At 47.7% G+C, this 24,428-nt stretch overlaps 1 protein-coding gene across 1 annotated transcript in view; it reads right to left on the bottom strand.

The window, feature by feature from the left end:
• LOC117529831 (excitatory amino acid transporter 1-like) overlaps nt 1–24,428 on the bottom strand; it is a 133,119-nt gene that overhangs the window by 44,091 nt on the left and 64,600 nt on the right. The window contains exons 4-7 of the mRNA XM_034192702.1: nt 19,762–19,966; nt 19,624–19,666; nt 8,245–8,525; nt 7,927–8,160 (exon numbers count right to left, since the gene is read on the bottom strand). Coding sequence (XP_034048593.1) covers nt 7,927–8,160; nt 8,245–8,525; nt 19,624–19,666; nt 19,762–19,966 — 763 coding nt within the window. The remainder of the gene's footprint in view (nt 1–7,926; nt 8,161–8,244; nt 8,526–19,623; nt 19,667–19,761; nt 19,967–24,428) is intronic.

Below are 24,428 nucleotides of genomic sequence, written 5' to 3' on the forward strand. Positions count from 1 at the left end.
GTCTTGTCTCAGAGTGATGCTGAAAAACTAATTCATGCATTTATTGTTATGTGGGCCGCTGAGGAGGAGGTACTGCTGGCCCACCACCACCAGAGGGCACCCTGCTTGGAGTGCGGGCTCCAAGCACGAGAGGGCGCCAGACCCAGAAGAAGTGACAGCTGTCACTCATCGCACCAGCTGTCACTCATCTACACCACTACTTAAGCCGGACTGCAACTCCACCTCCCCGCCGAGAAATCGACTACCAAGAGGTAATTTCTCTGCTGACTCAAACCGTTGAGTGATAACCTGAACTTCTTTTGCAGCCGTTATCCTGTGGTGTTCGTCATTATCTGTGGGATTGGCGTTTGGTGTGACAGCGACGGCTTCGCCTCACACCCCAAACCAGATAAGTGGATTAAACAGGAGCTGCACGAGTGTGTGATTGGAGGTGGAGGTGCTCCCTCCTAACTGTGTGCAGACTGTGGATTACTGAGTGTGCGGACTCACACTCACTCATCTTGTCTTTGCTTTCTGCCAGCAGTACCAGGGTCGACAGCCGAAGACAGAGGCCACCTGGGGACTCGGGACTTGGCGGCTCCGGTGTTCTTCAGACCGTTGGTGGTGGAAGCCGTGTGGGACGCGGCTTCTCTCTCGTCGGGGGTCTTCTATCTTCGAGCCTGCCCACACGTCACCTGGTGTTAATTGACTTTACAATTTTTGTGTGTTCAGTTGTGTGTTGTCACAACATTAAATTGTTACTTTTTGGCTTATTCATTGTCCGTTCTTTAGCGCCCCCTGTTGTGGGTCCGTGCTACGACACCTTCCCAACAGGATTTCTCAGCCAATCGTCATGGATTCCGAGGGGCGTCAACCCGAGCTTGAACGGCCAATGGAAGAGCCAGGAGCGCAGGCGTCAGCGGGAGGCGTGTTGAGTGAGCTGCAGCAAATCTTAACCGCCTTCACGGCTCGGCTGGATTTAGTGGCCGAGCAGAATGTTCTCCTTAACCGGAGGGTGGAGGCTCTCACCACCAGGGTGGAAGCGCGCGATCAGGGCGCTGCTGCAGCCACTCCTCTTGCTGGTCCTGGGCCTGTAACAGACATTCCACTGGTCGTTCAACAACCCCCCCCACCGTCCCCTGAAGCATACATAAGCCCTCCGGAACCATACAGAGGCTGTGTTGAGACGTGCGCAGACTTCCTCATGCAGTGTTCGCTCGTCTTTTCACAGCGTCCTGTCATGTACGAGTCAGACGCCAGCCGGGTGGCTTATGTTATTAGTCTGCTTCGAGGAGAGGCACGCGCCTGGGCTACGGCGCTATGGGAGCAGAATTCACGGCTCCTAACGTCTTATGCTGAGTTTATACGTTTATATATAGTTTTTTGACCATCCCAACAGAGGCGAGACCGCTTTGAGCGTGCTGCTGTCAATGAGACAGGGGCGTCGCAGCGCAGCCGAGTATGCAGTCGACTTCCGCATCGCGGCAGCGAGGTCCGGCTGGAATAACGTTGCGCTCCGCGCCGCCTTCGTAAATGGACTGTCTCCGGTCCTGAAGGAGCACCTGCTGGCTAAGGAGGAACCGCTGGATTTTGACGAGCTTGTCGATTTGGTTATATGCTTAGACAACCATTTGAATGAGCATCGTCGGGAGCAGGCCAGGGGGCGTGACCGGGCACGAGCCGTCCCTCCCCCTTCCGGTTCCGAAAGGGTGACGTCGTCCCCACGCTTCACTGCCAGAGAGCTCCGTGTGGCTACAGCTCCCCCTGCTGAGGACGCTATGGACACGAGCAGGGCCAAAGTAAAAACAAACGTCAGACAAAGGAGGCTGGCCCGCGGGGAGTGTTTTGTCTGCGGCTCTTGTGAGCATATGCAGAAGGACTGCCACAAAACGGTCAAACTACAACGCCCGTCCTTAGAAACTGGGCTAAGGGTGGGCCATAACACGCACCCGGGGAAACCCCGCAAATCTGCACGAATCCCAGTAACGATCCTTTGTGGGGATTTAACCCTTCACGCCCCAGCACTGGTAGACACGGGGTCGGAAGGGAATCTGCTGGATAGCAGATGGGCAAAGGAAGTAGGGCTCCCCCTGGTGGTTCTGCCGGCACCATTGCAGGTGCGAGCACTAGATGGCACCCTGCTTCCATTAATCACACATCAGACACAGCCAGTGACCTTGGTTGTGTCTGGAAATCACAGGGAGGAGATCGTGTTCCATGTAACACCTTCTACCTCCCGAGTGATTTTGGGATTTCCATGGATGGTGAAGCACAATCCCCGGATAGATTGGCCATCCGGGGTTGTGACGCAGTGGAGCGAAACCTGCCACCGGGAGTGTTTAGGATCCTCGGTTCCTCCCGGCACGACGGCTAATGAGGAGGTTAAAGTCCCCCCCAATCTATCGGCGGTGCCAAAGGAGTGCCACGATCTTGCTGACGTTTTCAGCAAAGATCTGGCGCTCACTCTTCCCCCGCACCGACCGTACGATTGTGCCATCGATTTGGTCCCGGGCGCTGAGTACCCGTCCAGTAGGTTGTACAACCTCTCACGTCCGGAACGCGAATCAATGGAGACCTACATCCGGGACTCTTTAGCTGCCGGGCTGATCCGGAACTCCACCTCCCCGATGGGTGCTGGTTTCTTTTTTGTGGGCAAAAAGGACGGCGGACTCCGTCCATGCATTGATTACAGAGGGCTGAACGAGATCACGGTTCGCAACCGATACCCGTTACCCCTGTTGGATTCAGTGTTCACGCCCCTACATGGAGCCCAAATTTTCACTAAATTGGATCTTAGAAACGCGTACCACCTGGTTCGGATCCGGAAGGGAGACGAATGGAAGACGGCATTTAACACCCCGTTAGGTCACTTTGAGTACCTGGTCATGCCGTTCGGCCTCACTAACGCCCCCGCGACGTTCCAAGCTTTGGTAAATGACGTCTTGCGGGACTTCCTGCATCAGTTTGTCTTCGTATATCTGGACGATATACTCATCTTTTCCCCGGACCCTGAGACCCATGTCCAGCATGTACGTCAGGTCCTACAGCGGTTGTTGGAGAACCGGCTGTTTGTGAAGGGCGAGAAGTGCGAGTTCCACTGCACTTCTTTGTCCTACTTGGGGTTCATCATCTCCTCCAACTCCGTCGCCCCTGATCCGGCCAAGGTTGCAGCGGTGAGAGATTGGCCCCAACCAACAAGCCGCAGGAAACTACAGCAGTTCTTCGGCTTTGCAAATTTCTACAGGAGGTTCATTAAAGGCTACAGTCAGGTAGTTAGCCCCTTGACTGCCCTGACCTCCACCAAGGTCCCCTTCACCTGGTCGGATCGGTGCGAAGCCGCGTTCAAGGAGTTGAAATGCCGGTTCTCGACTGCACCAGTTGTGGTGCAGCCTGATCCTGATCGCCAGTACATAGTGGAAGTGGACGCCTCTGACTCAGGGATAGGAGCCGTGCTGTCCCAGAGCGTGGAGGCTGATAAGGTTCTCCATCCTTGTGCCTATTTTTCCCGCAGGTTGACCCCAGCTGAACGGAACTATGACGTCGGCAATCGGGAACTCCTCGCGGTGAAGGAGGTTCTTGAAAAGTGGAGATACCTGCTGGAGGGGGCGTCGTTGCCTTTCACGATTTTCACAGACCATCGGAACCTGGAGTACATCCGGACCGCCAAGCGGCTGAACCCCAAGCAAGCCCGCTGGTCTCTGTTCTTCGGGTGCTTTGACTTCCGGATCACGTACCGCCCCGGGACCAAGAACCAAAAATCGGATGCGTTGTCCCGGGTGCACGAAGAGGAAGCCAAGGCGGGGCTGTCGAACCCCACCGAGACCATCATCCCCGAGTCCACTGTCGTGGCCTCCCTTACCTGGGACGTGGAGAAGACCATCCGGGAGGCCCTGGCAAGGAGCCTGGACCTGGGGACCGGCCCCAAGAACAGACTGTACGTCCCACCAGAGGCCAGAGCTGCCGTATTGGACTTCTGTCACGGATCCAAGCTCTCCTGTCATCCGGGAGTGCGTAGGACCGTGGCAGTGGTCCAGCAGCGCTTCTGGTGGGCGTCCCTGGAAACCGACGTTCGGGACTACGTCCAGGCCTGTACCATCTGCGCCAGGGGCAAGGCAGACCATCGGAGGACCTCGGGACTCCTCCAACCCCTGCCGGTTCCTCACCGCCCCTGGTCTCACATCGGCCTGGACTTCATCACGGGCCTCCCGCCGTCCCAGGGCAACACCATCATTTTCACGATAGTGGACCGGTTCTCCAAGGCGGCCCACTTCGTAGCCCTTCCGAAGCTCCCGACGGCCCAGGAGACGGCAGACCTCCTGGTCCACCACGTCATGCGGCTGCATGGGATACCATCGGACATCGTATCAGATCGTGGTCCCCAGTTCTCTTCGCAAGTTTGGAGGAGCTTCTGTAAGGAGCTGGGGGCCACCGTGAGCCTCTCGTCCGGGTACCACCCCCAGACAAACGGCCAGGCAGAGCGGGCTAACCAGGAGTTGGAGCAGGCCCTTCGCTGCGTCACCTCCGCGCGCCCGGCGGACTGGAGTCACCATCTGGCCTGGATCGAGTATGCCCATAACAGCCAAGTCTCGTGTGCTACCGGCCTCTCCCCTTTTGAGGCATGTTTGGGGTACCAGCCCCCATTGTTCCCGCTGGTGGAGGGAGAGGTCGGTGTGCCCTCGGTCCAGGCCCACCTCAGGAGGTGCCGCCGGGTGTGGCGGACCGCCCGCTCTGCCCTGTTGAAGGCCCGGGCGAGGGCCAAGACCCATGCGGACCGCCGGCGTTCCCCAGCCCCCACATACCAGCCCGGGCAGGAGGTGTGGCTTTCAACAAAGGACATCCCTCTCTGTGTGGACTCCCCTAAGTTGAAAGACAGATACATTGGACCATTTAAAATCCTCAAAATCATCAACCCGGCCGCAGTGAAGCTCCAACTCCCAGCTTCACTGCGGATCCATCCTGTATTCCACGTGTCCCATATCAAGCCACACCACACCTCGCCCCTCTGTGCACCTGGACCTACGCCGCCTCCTGCCCGGCTCATCGACGGGGAGCCTGCTTGGACAGTCCGCAGGCTCCTGGACGTCCGTCGTAAGGGCCGGGGGTTCCAATATCTGGTGGACTGGGAGGGGTATGGACCTGAAGAACGCTCCTGGGTGAAGAGGAGCTTCATCCTGGACCCGGCCCTCCTGGCCGATTTCTACAAAAGACACCCGGACAAGCCAGGTCGGGCGCCAGGAGGCGCCCGTTGAGGGGGGGGTCCTGTTATGTGGGCCGATGAAGAGGAGGTACTGCTGGCCCACCACCACCAGAGGGCGTCCTGCTTGGAGTGCGGGCTCCAAGCACGAGAGGGCGCCAGACCCAGAAGAAGTGACAGCTGTCACTCATCGCACCAGCTGTCACTCATCTACACCACTACTTAAGCCGGACTGCAACTCCACCTCCCCGCCGAGAAATCGACTACCAAGAGGTAATTTCTCTGCTGACTCAAACCGTTGAGTGATAACCTGAACTTCTTTTGCAGCCGTTAGCCTGTGGTGTTCGTCATTATCTGTGGGATTGGCGTTTGGTGTGACAGCTACGGCTTTGCCTCACACCCCAAACCAGATAAGTGGATTAAACAGGAGCTGCACGAGTGTGTGATTGGAGGTGGAGGTGCTCCCTCCTAACTGTGTGCAGACTGTGGATTACTGAGTGTGCGGACTCACACTCACTCATCTTGTCTTTGCTTTCTGCCAGCAGTACCAGGGTCGACAGCCGAAGACAGAGGCCACCTGGGGACTCGGGACTTGGCGGCTCTGGTGTTCTTCAGACCGTTGGTGGTGGAAGCCGTGTGGGACGCGGCTTCTCTCTCGTCGGGGGTCTTCTATCTTCGAGCCTGCCCACACGTCACCTGGTGTTAATTGACTTTACAATTTTTGTGTGTTCAGTTGTGTGTTGTCACAACATTAAATTGTTACTTTTTGGCTTATTCATTGTCCGTTCTTTAGCGCCCCCTGTTGTGGGTCCGTGCTACGACACCTTCCCAACATTTATTTCCTCTAGGCTGGACTATTGTAATTCATTATTATCAGGTTGTCCTAAAAGTTCAATGAAAAGCCTTCAGTTAATTCAAAATGCTGCAGCTAGAGTACTGACAGGGACTAGAAGGAGAGAGCATATTTCACCCATATTGGCCTCTCTTCATTGGCTTCCTGTTAATTCTAGAATAGAATTTAAAATTCTTCTTCTTACTTATAAGGTTTTGAATAATCAGGTCCCATCTTATCTTAGGGACCTCTTAGTACCATATCACCCCAATAGAGCGCTTCGCTCTCAGACTGCAGGCGTACTTGTAGTTCCTAGGGTTTTTAAGAGTAGAATGGGAGGCAGAGGCTTCAGCTTTCAGGCTCCTCTCCTGTGGAACCAGCTCCCAATTCGGATCAGGTAGACAGACACCCTCTCTACTTTTAAGATTAGACTTAAAACTTTCCTTTTTGCTAAAGCTTATAGTTAGGGCTGGATCAGGTGACCCTGAACCATCCCTTAGTTATGCTGCTATAGACTTAGACTGCTGGGGGGTTCCCATGATGCACTGAGTGTTTCTTTCTCTTTTTGCTCTGTATGCACCACTCTGCATTTAATCATTAGTGATCGATCTCTGCTCCCCTCCACAGCATGTCTTTTTCCTGGTTCTCTCCCTCAGCCCCAACCAGTCCCAGCAGAAGACTGCCCCTCCCTGAGCCTGGTTATGCTGGAGGTTTCTTCCTGTTAAAAGGGAGTTTTTCCTTGCCACTGTCACCAAGTGCTTGCTCATAGGGGGTCGTTTTGACCGTTGGGGTTTTTCTGTAATTATTGTATGGCTTTTGCCTTGCAATATAAAGCGCCTTGGGGCAACTGTTGTTGTGATTTGGGGCTATATAAATAAAATTGATTTGATTTGATTTGATCCAAGCAACGTCTTTTTCAGGAACGTCCCTGCTTATTTCAGCAAGACAATGCCAAGCCACATTCTGCACGTGTTACAACAGCGTGGCTTCGTAGTAAAAAAATGCAGGTAGTAGACTGGCCTGCCTGCAGTCCAGACCTGTTGCCCATTGAAAATGTGTGGCGCATTATGAAGTGCACGATACGTACGACAACGGAGACCCTGGAATGTTGAACAACTGAAGTCATACATCAAGCAAGAATGGAAAAGAATTCCATATACAAAGCTTCAACAATTAGTGTCCTCAGTTCTCAAACGCTTATTGAGTGTTGTTAGAAGGAAAGATGATGTAACACAGTGGTAAACAAACCACTGTCCCAGCTTTTTTGAAACATGTTGCAGGCATCCATTTCAAAATTAGCAGATATTTGCACAAAAACAATAAAGTTTATCAGTTTGAACATTAAATATCTTGTCTTTGTGGTGTATTCAATTGAATATATAGGTGGAAGAGGATTTGCAAATCATTGTATTCCGTTTTTATTTGCATTTTAAACAACGTCTCAACTTCATTGGAATTGGTGTTGTATAACAATAGACAAAACCAAAACAACAAAAACAAACAAAAAACACTTCATCTGTGATAGCGGATAAGACAAACGCTTGGTTCTTGCTGAAGGTGAGTTTTTTTTTATCACTTTCCAATTAAAATCTAACTATTATTGTCGTAGAAACATTATGCATGGAGGTTTTTTTCCAGTGCTGAAACAAGGCACTTGGATGCAGCGCCTCAGTAATTACAGCTCTGAGGTCCCTCTCAGTGCTTTTCCACACTATATGGGCACAGAGCTTTCAATGCTCCACCATCAAAACAGCAGACTCCCAGGTTCAAGCACAGCAAAGGTTCAAGCTCCGGAAAAGGCTTACTTTGCTGAGCCTGCTTCTACTATGATTTGGCCCTGTGTATGTGCTGGAGAACACATGGTTAGATATCATTAGTTTGTTGTTTTGATGTGGGAGTGACAGTCGAGGCCATGACTCACCTGGATGAGGTTCCAAGAGCTGTTACCAGAGCTTGCAGAAGCCCACCAATGAAGATAAATGGGTTCTGCCGAGTGATGACAAAATACAGAGTGGGAAGAATAATAACAGCGTGGATCAGCAAGCCAATGATAACTGTGATAGTGTACATGCCCAGCTGTCCACCCATCTGTGTCAAATCATCCATCTCCACAATCTTTCCTGCAATAAGGAACAGGATGCCAATAGGAGCATACCTGCAGAAGGGAAAAGATGAAGGAGCTATGAGTAAAGATGGGTGTGATAACTGGATGGAAGTTTTACTGAAATCTGCGTCTTACCACATGATGATGGCAACCAGACGCATGATGGCCTCATTCAGGCTGTCAAAGAAATCCCTCAGGAGCTGGCCCTGCTCCTTCATGTTACCAATTATCAGACCAAAACACATGGAGAAGACCACTAGCCCAAGAGCGTTGACCCCATTCACCTGACCCGGAACAGGGATCACTTCCTCCCTGGTGAGCTCCACGACCTCCTGGGTGCCATTTGTTGAGTTGAAGAAGGTGTCGTTCACCGTCACCATCACATGGACTGTTCGCTTCCCATATTTGGTTTTGAACTGGATGATGATGGAATTAGAAGTCCAAGATTAACCAGGTGTATCAATAATAAAAAGCACACGGCAGCAATGCACCAAAAATCCCAAATTAAAGAGCTGATCATACAGAAAAAGGTATAATTTTGACTCCAGTATGACTTATACTCCCGAAAATATGGTAATTACAGTTCTGTGTACATGCAAAGAAAGTATTATTGTTCTTTCCAAGCTTCATGATTAGCATTTTCACACCCCGTGCCTACACTGTGTAACGACAAAATGCAACCAACCAGGCACACAGCTGGTCCATCCCACTTTTTGATAATAAGCATCTATCTGCCACACACCGGTGAAGCATGGGCGTCCTCTTGACCTTCTCCACCTTCTTGGGTCCCCAACACTGAGGCACCCCTGTGCTGGATCATAAACAGAGAGAAATGCACCACATGGCCGAAACATCACAGCTGACACTCACACTGCAAGCCAATCTCTTCATCTCAGTCCCCCGAAGTAACCATTTTTTGATAGCTTGGCTCCAGTGGTACTCAAGGATCCCCTGATGAGATCTGGAACCAAATACATCCAGTCTTAGCCTGTGGTCACTGGTTAATGCCCAAGTCTCACAACCATACAGTAAGTCAGGAAGCACCAGAACCACAAAGACTTGGACCTTTGTTCTCCCAGCTCATCCCACACTTCCTATCCTTGGCCAGGTCATCTAATTCTTCCTGGTGGGATCCTGAGGTCTTCCTAAGCAAGCTGGAAAACACAATCCCACACAGCACATCCTGGGTCTTCCCTGTGGTCCAAGTTGGATATGCCTGGAAGGCCTCCCTAGGGATATGACCAGATGCTTGAACCACCTCAGGTGGTTCCTTTCAAAGTAAAGAAGCAGCTGCTTGACTCAGAGTTCCTCCTGGATATTCAAGCTTCTCCTCCTGTCCCTCAATATAAGATATCCGACAATGGAATCTCATTCAGGCTGCTTGTATCCGTGACCTTGTTCTTTGGGTCATTACACACAATTCATGACTACAGGTGAGGAAAGGAGCATAAACTGACGGTAAATCATGAGTTTTCCTTGTTAATTTAGAAAAAAATGTAAGCATCAACAAACATTTTATTTAAGTACAACCCCAAATCAGAAAAGGTTAGGATGTATGGAAAATACCATTCCTTCCCACAACACTTAAAAAGTTGTTTTGGCACTCAGGATTTCAAGTTGTGAAGCATTGTGGGTGTTATTTTATCCCATTCTTCCTGCAAAAACTTTGTAAGGTGTATAACAGTACAGAGTCATTCTTGTTGCATTTTTGGTTTCAGGTCAGGTCAGGACTGTGGGCATGCCAGTCCATTCAGTACACTCTTTGTCCACAGCCATGTAACATGTGCAGAATGTGGTTTTGTATTGTCTTGTTTTGTGTCTTGTTTCTTGTCCCAGGAAAAGATTTAATCTTGAAGCCAGAATATAGTGATCTAAAATCGGAGTCTACTTTTCAGCATTAATGCTGCATCACAGTGTAAATTACCTTTGCCAAAGGCACTGTCACAACCCCACACCATGACAGACCCTGGCTTCTGGACTTGTTGCTGTTAACAGTTTGGATGGTCCTTTTTGTCTTTGGTCCAGAGCACATGATATCCATTTGTTTAAAAAAAGATCTTGAATACTGATTTGTCTGACCATATGTTTTGAAACACAAGGTTCGGTCAGATCGGCACACAGAAATGATCACACAGACTGCATTTTGCTAGAATAAAAAGGCGTATACTTATTCCCCACAAAAGCAGTTACATCAAACACAAGTGGTTGCAGCGCATTTTTCTCTTACCGTGACGCCTTTAAGGTGGAGAGCCAACACCTTCAGCAGAGTGCGCCTGTCAACCGGCTGGGCGTTCGTACGTTAACCCGCAGCAGACTCTGTTGAAGCATGGTTCTACTCCCTTTTTTCTAGTGTGTCCGCGAAGGGAGGGTGAGTGGCCAACTCAACCTCCCTGGCGCACATAATTTCTTTAATCAACAGGCATCTGAAAGTTATTTCAAAGATATAATAAAAGCAGTTCTTCACTCCCAGTTCAGAATGATCCCAGCATGCTTCACTCCCAGTCGTTAGTGGCTACGAAAACAAAGTCGTGCTATCAGTGTAATAATAACAAGTACATCCAGCTCTTCGCTCCCAGTTCAGACTGACCCCAGAGTGCTAAAACAAAATTAAACAACAAATACATTCTCAGGGTTACGTTAAGACAGGTGCAAAACAGCACAATAACATTTATTATACACCATAATACAGGTTTCCACTATGTCATGGTCCAATCCAGATGACACTGAGCCCAGAGAAGTTGACACTGCTTTTGGACAAGGAAATAATGCAATAAGGTAAAGCTTCTTTTCCCACAGTAAAGTTTTAAGTGACATTTACTCATGTAATTTCATATTGTAGTCTTTGACTAAGTTTTCCCAACGCAATCCCTTGCTGTTTAGAAATGATGGTTCTTGATGCAGTGCGATCTGAGGCATCGGCAATCAGGGCTGTTCAGGTTAGGCTTGTGCCCTAACACTTTTTCCACTGAGATTTCTCCAGATTCCTTGAAACGTGAGGGAAAAACATGCAAATCCCTTCCAGTCTTTCTTTGAGGAACATTATTTTTAAAATTTTTAATAATTTGGTGATACATTTGTTGACACAGTTGAGATCCTCTGCCCAACTTTGTGGGGCTAAACTAAACTAAACTAAACTAAGGGTCCCTACACACATAGTGCAAATGTGGTCGAATTGTGCATGAACTGCGCATGAAGGAGGAATCGTATGCAATACGTGTAACATTGTAGCTGCCTCCAACGCCTCGTACACCTGTTGCTACAACTATTTGCACACAACAGCGGCTGAAAGACAGAGTGTGCCCTGTGACAGCCCATTTGATCCCTCTCGCAGCAGATGTTGGCCAAATTCCAGGTGACACGCACGAACATCTACACCATTCGCTTGGCACTTAGAAAATGTGTGGCCATTCACACTGTCAGCACGAAAACAGTCAGCAGACCATCACTTTCGAGCTGACGGTGAAATTTGTCTAAGTGCCCCCACGACTGTGAAGTTTCCAAGCATGCATGTGGTGTGCCAGAGTGTCGGCTCCCCCCCGTGTTTTGCACGCTCCCCCCGGTTCCCTCCAACACATGGCGTTCGTGTGGCTTGTGTGCCCCCCCACAAGCGAGGTGCCTCTCATCTGATCACAGAGTGACACCTTGGTCTGTGTGCAGAAGGGACGGGGGCATGGCTGGCTGCCAACAGCTGTTGAGACATCTCTGGTCCTGGACGTCACAGCTGCAGAACACATCCCATGTTTTGACAGACATGCGCATGTGTGTACATGCTGTCCTCATGAGGAAGCACATAAAAACATATAATGGCTTTTGCGACGAGGTGGAGAAATGGACTGTCAGTTCATGTGGATACGCAGTAGGCAATCTGAATGTCACATCTCTCTGACATGACACGCCTGTCCTGTGAGCGGTGCAGGACTATATGATGAGCCAACAGTGCGACAAATACGCCACTTTCAGTCACGTATCAGCAGAAATACGCCGTAACAAATGCAGTTTGGTCAGTTATCACGCCACTTTATCGCTTTTTAAAAAAATATGTTTCTCTGCTTGTTGATTTTAGCCATTTCACACTCCTGTTATAAGACAGTGATTGTAGTGCAGTGGTAAAGTTTCCATCTATTAATTAGAGCTTTTGTAAATTGCAGGTTCAAATCCCGGTAGTAGCATTTATTTTTTAATTAACAAGGGTTATTTAACTGCTGGGTTCTGTATTGCCTCCCCTTTTACTTATTATTTATATCAGCCCGTTGATATTCACTAATTATACAGCTGGTTTTTATTTTATTGTTCTCCACATCAGCGGCACGATGTGGCACACCACTTCCCAGCTGCTCGCACTGTGTTCCTGCTCACACGACACCATTGCGTGCACAACACCATTGCAGCGGGTTCGTTCACGCCTGTCCCGCTAGCTCTTCAGGTTGAAAGGTCAGTTGGGAATAGAACGGTGCTGGTGTAATGTTTATACACATTGACAATGTTTTACAGACTTCATATCTGTGGCATATTAAAATATCACAGTGAAAATACTGAAAGTGGAGCATATTCGTGTTATTTCTTTCCCGGTTCTTTTATGTAAGATTCTGCCCCTTACCAAAAACCAAACCATTGTATTCCTCATTTTGTTTATTCAAGGTCACATTAAAAAACCAGGCCTGGGACCCTCACAGACAGTGTCCATCTTGTGATAGACCCCTAAAGTGCACTGAGTGTTTCTTTCTCTTTTTGCTCTGTATGCACCACTCTGCATTTAATCATTAGTGATTGATCTCTGCTCCCCTCCACAGCATGTCTTTTTCCTGGTTCTCTCCCTCAGCCCCAACCAGTCCCAGCAGAAGACTGCCCCTCCCTGAGCCTGGTTCTGCTGGAGGTTTCTTCCTGTTAAAAGGGAGTTTTTCCTTCCCACTGTCGCCAAGTGCTTGCTCACAGGGGGTCGTTTTGACAGTTGGGGTTTTTCTGTAATTATTGTATGGCTTTGCCTTGCAATATGAAGCGCCTTGGGGCAACTGTTTGTTGTGATTTGGTGCTATATAAATGAAATTGATTTGATTTGATTAAAATGTGTAATACAACACTTTTTATACCTTGTGGGCGTTAACAATAGGTGTGGTTTAGTCTCACATTTCTAATGTTACTGGCTCGCACCAACAGGGGGAGATCTCGCTGTGTCTAAAACTTGGACATATGATGGAAGTGAAACTTAACTTGTATTTCTCAGAACTTCCAAACAAATAACACAAATAGTTGATAGCTAACATAAAATAAAGAATTAGCAGAGATATCATCTAACATTAGTGCATAGAGATCACTGTTTCTGGGAAATACGGATGCAGATGTTTGTTTATGTGTGTGACGAGGATCGAAGCCACCTGTTATATCATTGTTTTTCTATGAATTTCATGCATTGTTCCTTGAAATGAACTGGTAATACGTTATTGTATACAAATAATGAATGTTTATGAGTGTAATAGTAAAAAAAATCATGAGGTGAAAGATGAAATGTTCCATTCAACAAGACCCATTAATAATGAAAAACATTCATTAGGTCATTAGGCATTTTATTAATTTATAAACCAAATTGTTGTCTGTCACCAAAACAAACCCTGCTGTTTGTTTTTAAACTAAGCACCATCACTAAGCACCGGGTGCATGCACACAAACGCAATATGTCACATTTTTATGTTAAGGTGGTCACATGCAATGGTGCAAAATGTATGGAAGCAAAACTGCATGGTAAATGGACAAAATTGCAAATGGGACAAATGATCATTATCACATGACTTACAAATCACCAACCAAATGACAAGGATCTATTTAGGTGCTATATAAGCTTATTATGCAGTTTTCTTGAAGTTGCTATGGTTGATTTAGGTAAATATGACATTTGAATGAGCTGTGATTCCGCTGTTTACGGGAAACATTAACCCCTTAACGCCCGAATTTATATAGCTGTATATAAAAAATGTTTTGTGTGTGTTTTTGTTGTGTGGGCCGCCAGAAGAGGAGGTACTGCTGGCCCACCACCAGAGGGCGCCCTGCCTGGAGTGCGGGCTCTAGGCACCAGAGGGCGCAGCCGCCTCACAGGAGCAGCTAGGGTGACAGCTGTCACGCATCACCTGCAACAGCTGTTACCAATCAGCAGGGGTACATCAGCAGGACGACGTCTCCACCTCTTTGCCGAGATATCATTCTACCTGGAAGGTAATATTCTCAGCTGACTGCTTGACAGTAACCTTTTGTGATTTTTGTGAGTGATAACAGACCTTTTTTCCAACGAGAGGTGGAGGTAGCTTTCCTGCCGTGCGGATTACTGGGTGCAAACGCGCCCACCTTTAATTGTGTTTTTGTTCCTCGCCAGCAGTACCAGGTCCGACACGCGGAGGCAGTGGCCACCTGGGAGTTCGGGACTTGGCGGCTCCAGTATTCCCGGGGTCTGGTGGCGGAGGAAATCGTGTGGTTCCGGTTCTGCTTTGGACAGGTGTCTCCTATCTTCGAGCCTGCCCACACAACACCTTTGTGAATTGATTCTGATCTATTGTTGTAATCTGTTGTATTTGTTGTGCACATTCACAACAGTAAAGTGTTGTTATTTGACCTACTCCATTGTCCGTTCCTTTGCGCCCCCTGTTGTGGGTCCATGTACCGACACTTTCCCAACAGTTTTTGCCTTTAAGTAGATGGTAAATAATGTTGAGATTATTCATTTTACTTTTGCACAAAAACTAGATAGTAATATTGGGTATTCTGGTAATGACTTTATGTTATAATGTTATAATAATAATGGTATGTTGCAAATTTGCGACAACAGACATACAGGTCAATTTGGTAAGTTGCATATTTGAGTCAGAGATTGTAGAATATATGCGACGATGGGCATTAAGGGGTTAATACCCATGTTTGTTTATGTAGCTCGTAACTTAGCAAGATTTTATAACTGTCATGGTTTTGGCCAGATCTGGGGGTTTATTCAGGGTTTTCCCCTTTCTGTTGTTCTTTTCTGCATTGATTTATTAATATTTATTTTCATCAGGATTTATTCTGTTATGTTTTTCTTGTCACTTTGTTTCTTTTCATTCTGTTGTCATCACCCAGTTCTGTTCTAGTTTTGTTCTGTCAGATTATGTTTGCATTATTGATCATTAGTTTATCATTTGTGTATTTTCTCATTTGTGTTATCAGTTACATTGTAACATTGGATTGTGTATCTGTATCACGTAGTCTCTGTTTTCCTTGTTGTTCTGCTTTAGTATTTGTTCCTGCTCTTGCCCTGTTCATTGTTTATGCCAGTGATTGCCTGTGCCTCAGACCCCTGCCTGGAGATGACTACATTTGTGCCTCACCCTGCTTGTACCTCTACTCCGCTATCTGACACCTGTGTACTGAACCTCTGTCTGAAATAAACTCAACGACTTCTTATACCTTAAAGCCTGGTTTTGGAGTTTGTATCGTGGGTCCACCTGCTCCTGGTGTCAGGCAGCCGCCCGTTCTGACAGTACAATCTGGCCAAGTAACGGACCCAGCAAACTCCTAATCTGCCGTCACAGAGACCTTGCCACCATCAGAGACAATTTTTCTGAAATCGAATTCTGTTTTGACTGTTATCAAGCCTGTTTTACACCCAAAAAGAAATTTGATTATCTCAACCAAGCCCTTGATTTTGCTGCGGCCAATGCTTGGCTGTATGACTTTTTCCCAGACTTGGAAAATCTGACTTCCAGCCTGGATTGGACAGCCTGAAGGCCACCTGGCGTCTAGCCTCCCGCATACTGACACCAACTCCGAGTGGGAGGACATTGATGATGACGTGTCATCTGAGGCTGAAGGTCAGGCGCTTCAGGACACGACTACTATACTGTTCAAAATTCAAGACTTATTTTTTGAATATCAGGACTGCCACAGTCAGCGGAGCAAACAGTGTATCTTTTCAGAGCTGGATCAGATCTTTTTTGCTGAGCCTGAACTCTTAACCGCATTTCCTGAGTTAAGAGACATTAAAACACAGTTTAGGCAGGGTACGGTGCTAACCTGTATCAAGGATCCTATGGACTTTCTTTTTGAATCTGACATTTACAACTTTTTCTCAGATGAACCACTCACCATTACGCTGTCCGATGCCGCAGTAACTCCAGATTATTCTGTCCCACCGGCTTCTCAGCAGCCTCCCACTTTAACTTCACTTTTGCCATCTCCACCGGTTCCAGCTCCACGGTGCTCCACAGTACCAGATCCAACATTACAGCCCCGGACAGGAGGACCGATTTCACAGCCGAGTTCCACGCTGAAATCAGCATCACCTCTTCCTCCTCCTGTGCCCGCTCCACGCAAACTGTGGCCACATCCGCTGCTGCCGGTTCCGATAAGCTCTGCACCTCAAAAGACCAAAACTACAATGTTGCCTGACCGCTTAACGGTGAAGAGTTCTCTGGAACCATCGATTCTGTTTCCAGTTCCTGTACCAACCATCAAGCCATCAGGAAAGTCCATGTCGCTGCCGCAAATAGCAACACGCGAGCTCGGTGACTCAGCAATGGCGCATATTGAGCCGGCAGTTACGCTCTCACCGTTCATTCAGACTGCACAGTTCTCTTCAGGTCTACCGACCAACGTTTCTGTGGGTACCATGATGACGAACACGGTTGTCGGTTCCGCATCAGTGCACACAACGGTGGAAGCATCGGCTGGGCAGACTCCACGGAGTTCCACAACGACAATGACGTCATCAGAACCGCTTGCTCAGCTCTCCTTAAAGCTCTCAGCTCTAGCCATGGCCACTATGCCTGCGCTGCTCTCAATGACGCTCGAGTCAGCAGAATCAGCAGCATCAGTCAACTCCATCTCCTCACGCTCTGTGGTGGACACATCAGTGGTGGCTCCAGAGTGGGGTCCCCGCCAGCACAGTGCTGCTGTCCCAGAGCTTTGACTGCTTGTGGGAATTGACTCTATTTATGCAGTGACTAAGTCTCTGCTTGGGTTCCCTTCCTGGTGTTTCTATCCAGATGTAGTTGTGAATTGTCCTGGGCAAATCTGTTATCTTTCACATATTTGGGAAGCTTGGCTCTTAGGTTTACCTCCTGGGCTAATAGGATTTCTTTTCTGAGATCAGGTAATTACTTACCTGTACTTGGGGAATTTACTTGCTAAGTTTCTGGTTTAAGCATCTCAGTGCTTCATGTAAAATTCTCCTACAACTTAGATTACTTTGTGCTTATTGTGGACATACATTCATCCATTCTTCAGGTCATGTAGTCTCTGTTTTCCTTGCTGTTCTGCTTTAGTATTTGTTCCTGTTCTTGCCCTGTTCTGTGTTATATTTTATTCTGTCTTATGTCAAGCCTGTTCATTGTTTCCTGTTATTCCTCACACCCAGTTAATTATGTTCACTTCACCACACCTGCCCACTGTCTTTGTCTTTCTTTTGTTTCTGTCTGCTTTGTGTTCACTCACACCCCTCTCAGTATGTTGTCACTCCTCCGCACTGCACCTGCTACTGTCCATGTCTCACACTTTGTTTCTGTCTGCTCGGTTTCACGTGCAGCTCATTAACACCAACTGTCCCTCGTTAGTCCACCTTCATATAAACCTTCATATATAAATTTTCCCTCAAAATTCAACTCACAACATCCCATAATGGCAACATGAAAAAAGATTTATTGAATTTTTTGCAAATTTATTAAAAAATAAAATAAAATAAAGTAAAAACTCAGAAATCACATGTACATAATTATTCACACCTTTTGCACAATACTTTGTTGATGCATCTTTGGCAGCAATTACAGCCTCAAGTCTTGTTAAATATGACACCACAAGCTAGATACACCTGTCTTTGGGCAGTTTGGCCCATTCCTCTTTGCAGCACCTCTCAACCTCCATCAGATTGGATGGGGAGCGTCAGTGTACAGACATTTTCAGATCTCTCCAGAGAAGTTCAATCTGATTCAGGGCTAGGCCACTCAAGGACATTGAGTTGTCCTGAAGCCACTCCTTGGATATCTTGGCTATGTGCTTAGGGTCATTGTCCTGCTGAAAGATGAACCGTCGTCCCAGTCTGAGGTCAAGAACGCTCTGGAGTAGGTTTTCATCCAGGATGTCTCTGTACATTGCAGCATTCATCTTTTCCTCAATCCTGACTAGTCTCCCAGTTCCTGCCACTGATAAACATCCCCACAGCATGATGCTGCCACCACCATGCTTCACTGTAGGGATGGTGTCTGGTTTCCTCCAAATATGATGCCTGACATTCATGCCAAACAGTTCAATCTTTGTCTCATCAGACCAGAGAATTTTGGTTCTCATGGACTGAGAGTCCATGAGAGTCCTTCCCCAGATTTATGCCTCCAGACACTCCTGTCTCGAAGGTCTACAGACCATTCCTTTGACTTCATGCTTTGTTTGTGCTCTGACATACACTGTCAACTGTGGGACCTTATAGTATAACCACTGTGCTCCAGTACAGAGACCAGACTCTTCACACATCTGGATCCAAAATCTGACAGATTCGCTTAAAAAATTAAGAGTAGAGGGTGAGAAATGCAGAGTAAAACGTTTTCCCAAAATGAACCAGTTGATTCGGCAAGCAAGTGGTTTAATTCACAATAAAGTGTGTCAGCGACCACCGATTCTGACCACGTGTGCGGATAGACTTACAATCACAAATACATTGTTGTGCTGTTGAAAGGCACATTAAATCATATGCCATGTGTCCTTTAAGCCCCTTTTTCGTCATCTTAGCCACTCGTCCAAGCTGTAGGGTTTCGATCCTTTGTTTGAACATGTCATTCCTTTGTCTGCAATGCACGGCATCCTCGGTAATTTGATGCCTTTTGAAAATTAGATGTCTTTCCAGAGTGTACTTCTCCAAAACTACGAATCTGCAGAAAGTTCATCCCACTCATTAGGACTGATACCACAATTCAACAAGGAGTACTTTAGTAAGTCCTTGTGTCTCTTCTTTAGGGCACCAACTGATCTGGAGCTGTGGGAAAGTTGGGAGAAGTAAAGTTGTTTAGGTACGTGATACTCTGGTGTTCTGCAGATGTGTCCAGCCCACCTGAACCTATGGACAAGACTGATGGACTCCAGGTTGGAAGAGGAGGCTCAGTCAAGTATGGAGGCATTTTTACCCTGTCTTGCAACTTGATGTGTAGAATTTGTCTCAAACATTGCTGTGATTTCATATTGCATTCCTTGATGAAGGTTTTCCAAAGTAAGTGTCTCTAGCTGTTGTATCTGCTTCCAGTAGGTGACCAGTGTTTCACAGACAAAAAAAAAAAAAAAACGGGCCGGTATGATGTTTGCATTATAGACCATAATCTTTGTGTTGGTTTCAACATCACTGTTGTTGAAAATCCTCTTGCTGAGCTTGTTATAGACTGCGGCAGCTGCACTGATACGACTTTGAATTTCCGTATGGCATTGTTGGAGACAGTACTTCCCAGGTAACATTAAAACATTTAAGCCTGTAGGGGTCACTACTAAATGATTGCTTTTTCTTGCTGAAAAGGTAAAACTCACCTGCTGTGTGCAAGCTTGGACCAGGTTTGGTGGAAACATATTTCTGAAATGAGAAATGATTCAGTAAATGGGCATCAATGGGACAAGGATGTTGTTCAAACATCTGCAGGACATACGTCTTCATGGGTTTATTGCTACCTGATCAGATCTAAGAAGGCATCAGCAGGACTGACTTGCTCTATTGACTGTTGCTTCCCAAACTCTTCCTTAGATCCTTTTCCTGGGTGGATGACGAGTACGATTATGATACCAATGAAGACTGCAATAAACGTTGTAGTCATGTAGTAAATAATGGCTCTCATGCCCATCTTTCCCGAAGCTTTGGTGTCTAGAGCAGCCATTCCTAAAGGACAGAGGAAAACAATGCAATTATTCAAAATTCAACACACAGAATCATCTTTGCAGGTGAGAATAGACCATGAGTGCATTCATCTAACTTTCATTCCGGTGTAACGCCTATCATATGTTGACTTTGGATCGTCACTTCTTCAAAGTGTCTTGAGAATTCTCATTTTGTTTTTGTGCCAAGGAAGCCCTCCTCCAGGTAAATTCCATAATGTGTACATTTTAATGGTTTGCTCATGTCTATGTCTTACTTTGTGGTCAGTCATTTGGAAATATCACAAATGAATATTCAGTGTCAATTCCACAATCTTGACACAATTTCTAGTGATGATACGATGGTGACAAAGTCTGAATCTATCTTGATATGTTGTTGTTAGGGATCATTGCCACGCTCATTGGTGGATATATTAAACATAAAGATAAAGATAAACTTTATTGATCTCACAGAGGAGAAATTCACGTTACGTCAGCTCTTAAACAACACACAAGGTGGGTGCAAGTAGAGGAAAATGCTCATCAAACAGCATGTGCAAGGATAAGAAATAATAATAATACTTGTAAGAGTACAAGTTATAAAAACTGTGATTTATAAAAACAAATTAGATGGCAAATTGTGTGTATTTGCATGTAAACTGTGACCCATGCATACACACGTTATAGAGATGGTGTTGTGGGCTGGGGTGTTTGGCTGGCTTTGTTTTTGTTTTCTGTTTCTCCCACCAGGTGGTATGCGTTCAGGACTGAGTGGCTGATGTGGGTCTGAGTTTGAGGACCTCACCCTGATCACCTGAGGCTTGTTATCACATGCAGTTCATCAGGACTCACAGCTGTGGTGCATCTGTCTTGATCAGGGCATGTTGCATTTAAACCTGGAATACACAGTGTGTATTTGCCAGAGACTCGACTTTGTGACCAGACGTGTGAGATCGACGTTGGGAGAACAATCTCACTACTATGGACGCAGAGACCGCTCCAGGTTTGACGCCACGGTCTGTGAAAGAGGATTGGGTGAGGTCTCACGCTCTTCAGCACACTTCCTGAGGTATTTTGGTTTTTGTGACTTTCATGAAGTAAAGTCAGTAAATTTGGTGTCCCTCACACCTTGTTATATTGAGCTGTTATGCTAATCATCTAAATCAGCTTCTACTGCAGTGGAGTTTTGAACTGAGTTGTTCTGTGCCTGCGGGGAGAGAAGCTGATTTTACATTTAGGCCAGGAAGTGTTTTGCTGATTGTGTGCACCTTTGAGTTGTCTCTCTGTGTGGAGAGTGTTGGACTCACCTTACGGTTTCTTCTTTCACAGACGGTTTGTCGCGGCCACCTGGGGGGTGTTGGCGTTGTCCTTGGGTCCAGAATTGCTGTGGCTCCGGTCCTTTTGCGCTGCTGGGAAGGCGCGCCGTTTTTCCACCTCGCCAGACCGTTGACTTTTGGGTTATTATCACTTAATACACTATGTTAATTAAAACTTGTTTTCCTTTGAACCGTGCTGTGCTTCTTTTATGCTGGGTCCTGTCAAACGCTGGGTCGGTTCCCCGCCCGCTTCCGACACATAACAGATGGTGAAGTAAAGCCAGATAGTGGAAAAAATGTTGTGTGTTGGGGGGTGTGGCTGGATGTTTTGGTGTTCTTTTCTTTTCTTTGCTCCTCAGGTGGCATGGAAACTGATTTGTCTGTGGAGAAGGTGCTGGCTGAAGAATCCTTACCCTCATCAACATCATGTGAAGCACCTGTGACTGGTGCTCACATGCAACCTTAAAGACTTTCAGCTGAAGCAGATAATTGGATGGCGTTCTGCTTTTAAGGCATGTGTGATTCAAGCAGAACTGCTGGGAACTCGACCTTGTGATGTTCGTTTGTGAGACGCTGAGGACCGCGCCTGGGTTTGACACATCGAGCCCGTGAAGCAAGGAAGGGTGAGGACACATGCTGTCAGCACACATTAAAGGTAATTAAGTATTTGACTAATTGTTGATAGTAACTTGGTGTTTTGTTACATAGTATTCTTGAATTGTGATGAGAATTGTGCAGTTTGCTTCTCACTGCTGTGGCGTGCAGGATAAGTGATCCTCCACCTGTTGTGAGAAGCTGCTCATTTGCATAAAGATAAAAAGTACAGACCTGAATGTGTTGCTGATAGCGTGTGTCTTTTGAAAGATATTGTTGTAACTGCTGACTTACCTCACATCTTCATTGCTTCACAGAGAGTCAGTTTGTCGTGTCCACCTGGGGGGTGTTTGTCTGGTGGTAGTGGGTCCAGGAGCGCCGGACTTCTCTCCTTGCGGGTGCTGGAGAGCGTGCCAGCAGTCACTCCTCCAGAAGGACGTTGGTTTTGGTTTTGTACATTTTATTTAGGCACAGGTGAAAAATAAATTGTTTTTGTTGTTGGAACCGCTTTCTGGTTATTTTTAGCGCTGGGTTCTGTCTGACGCAGGTTCGCTCCTCAATCCGCGTCGACACATAACAGTAGTTCCCGGCCATTCCATAATGGACCCAGCGGCAGAAGCGGTTCCTTTTGTCGAAAAAGTTCAAGAACACTTGGCGAACATACGGGAGCAATTACAGCATCTCGCGAACCAAATTAAACAAACAGACGCCCGTGTTACGGAGCTTGCAAGCCGTTTTGCTTCCTGCTGCTCCAGCTGCGGCACTATCGATACCGGTGCCGATAACTCCGTCACCCACAGGTTGGAATGCCGCAGTTTTACGAGGCGTATTTGTAGATGGGTTGGGTGAGTCATTGAAAGACGAGCTGGTAGTCCGTGACGAGCCAAACGAATTAGATGAGCTAATATCGTTGGTGATTCGTCTAGATGATCGGATGAAGGAGCGTGGACGCAAGAGAGGACACCCATCAGAGCGGGTTTTTTCGTCTCGGGGCTTTCCCCGACACAGATCTGGGCTGCCTCTTCTTTGCTCCACTGAGGCTCCTCCGAAGGGACCTCTGGCTCCTCCTGTTGACGAGTCCATGCAGCTCGGACGAGCAGAGATTACTGTATTGCCCCGACATGTAAACGTCAAGAGAAATAATGGTGACGTGTCTCCAAGTGTTCCGGGACAGGCAACATAACACACATAAAAAAAAAAAAAATCCAGCACGGGTAAATGTTTTTTTCCTTAAATAGGGGTTATAATGGTATGGGGAGTCAGAGGCGTATCTGGTGGAGTGACTGTTAGGCGGTTGGAAGTCCGCCTGAGCTCACGTCATTATTAATTTTTTATGTGTTTTTAGGTATTTTCTGTTTGGGTTGTTGGGTCGTTTTATTTTGTTGTTTTTTATTTCTCTACATCCCTAACCCCAACCTCACTTGCCCCAAGACCGTTTGTCTTGTGGGTGGTGGGGTGGTGCAGGTTGGTCACGCTGAGCATTCTCAGAAGACCTCTGCACCTGGGGGGGGGGGTGTTAGAGGCGTTTTTTTTGGTTTGGTTAGGGCCCGGTTCCACTCCAGCCTCGGTGAGCCTTTGTACCGTTCGTCATTGGTGTTGCCGAGGTGTGGTGCAGTGGAGACTTACCTCAGTCGGAGGGGTGGGCCGATCTGTTGCCGTTCGCCATTTCGGTAGTTCCACCCCTCCCGAGAGGCTGGGGTATGGTCGAGTTGGGGCACCGGACGTATTTCCGGTTCTCTGCTGCGCCTTGGGGTTGGAGCTGGGTTAGTTTTTTTCTGTTCCCTTCTCCGGCTTGATATTTTGAGCCGTTCGCCAAAATTGAGCCGCCGAAGGCTCTGGGAGGGACCTGGGGTATTTCGAGGTGCCGGGGAGGGTAACAGGGTTTACAGTCGTTTTATATCCCCCCGGGGTTGTTTTTGGTAGTCCTCCGGGGGTTGATGTTTGATTTTGTTCTGTTTCCTTCCGGGTTCCACCTCCAGGGTTGATGGGACGGTCCTCTGGGGGGGAATTGGCTTGGGGCCAACTGGCCAAGTGTGACCGGGTCTGGGGTTCCGGGGTTGTGGGGAGGGTACCTCCTGGGGTTGATGGTACGGTCCCCTGGGGGGCGCCGTTTTGCTCCATGTATACCGGGGACCTGTGTGGGATCATGGTTCTGGCTGTTCCTCCTGGAACTGGCGATGAAGGCCTTCTGGGGGGGGTTGGACTCTGCAGGTCATTCTGGGGGGTTGTTTGTTATTTTCTTTTATGCATTTCTGTTTGTATTGTGTTTGTGGGGCTGTGTTGGGTTTTGGCGTTTGGGAGTTTTTCTTTTCTTCCCGGGGTTTGATGGGACGGTCCCCTGGGGAGGTTTTGGGTGGGTTTTATGTTTTTTTCTGTGTGTTGGAGTGTACTGGGGTATGTTTTGGGGCTTTTGTTGATTCCAGCCGGCCTTCCAGCTGCGGTGCCTGTCCTGCTGTCTGTGGTGGACCTTGGGGGCGTGGTGCTGTCTACTTCCTGACGTGGACCCCGGAGGGAGGTGCTGTTCTCTGGCCTGGTCTGTTCGGTCGCCGGGAGGCTTCCCGTTGATGGGGGGGTACT

This window comes from Thalassophryne amazonica, chromosome 17 (genome assembly GCF_902500255.1).
Source record: "Thalassophryne amazonica chromosome 17, fThaAma1.1, whole genome shotgun sequence".
In the NCBI taxonomy this organism is placed as follows: domain Eukaryota; kingdom Metazoa; phylum Chordata; class Actinopteri; order Batrachoidiformes; family Batrachoididae; genus Thalassophryne; species Thalassophryne amazonica.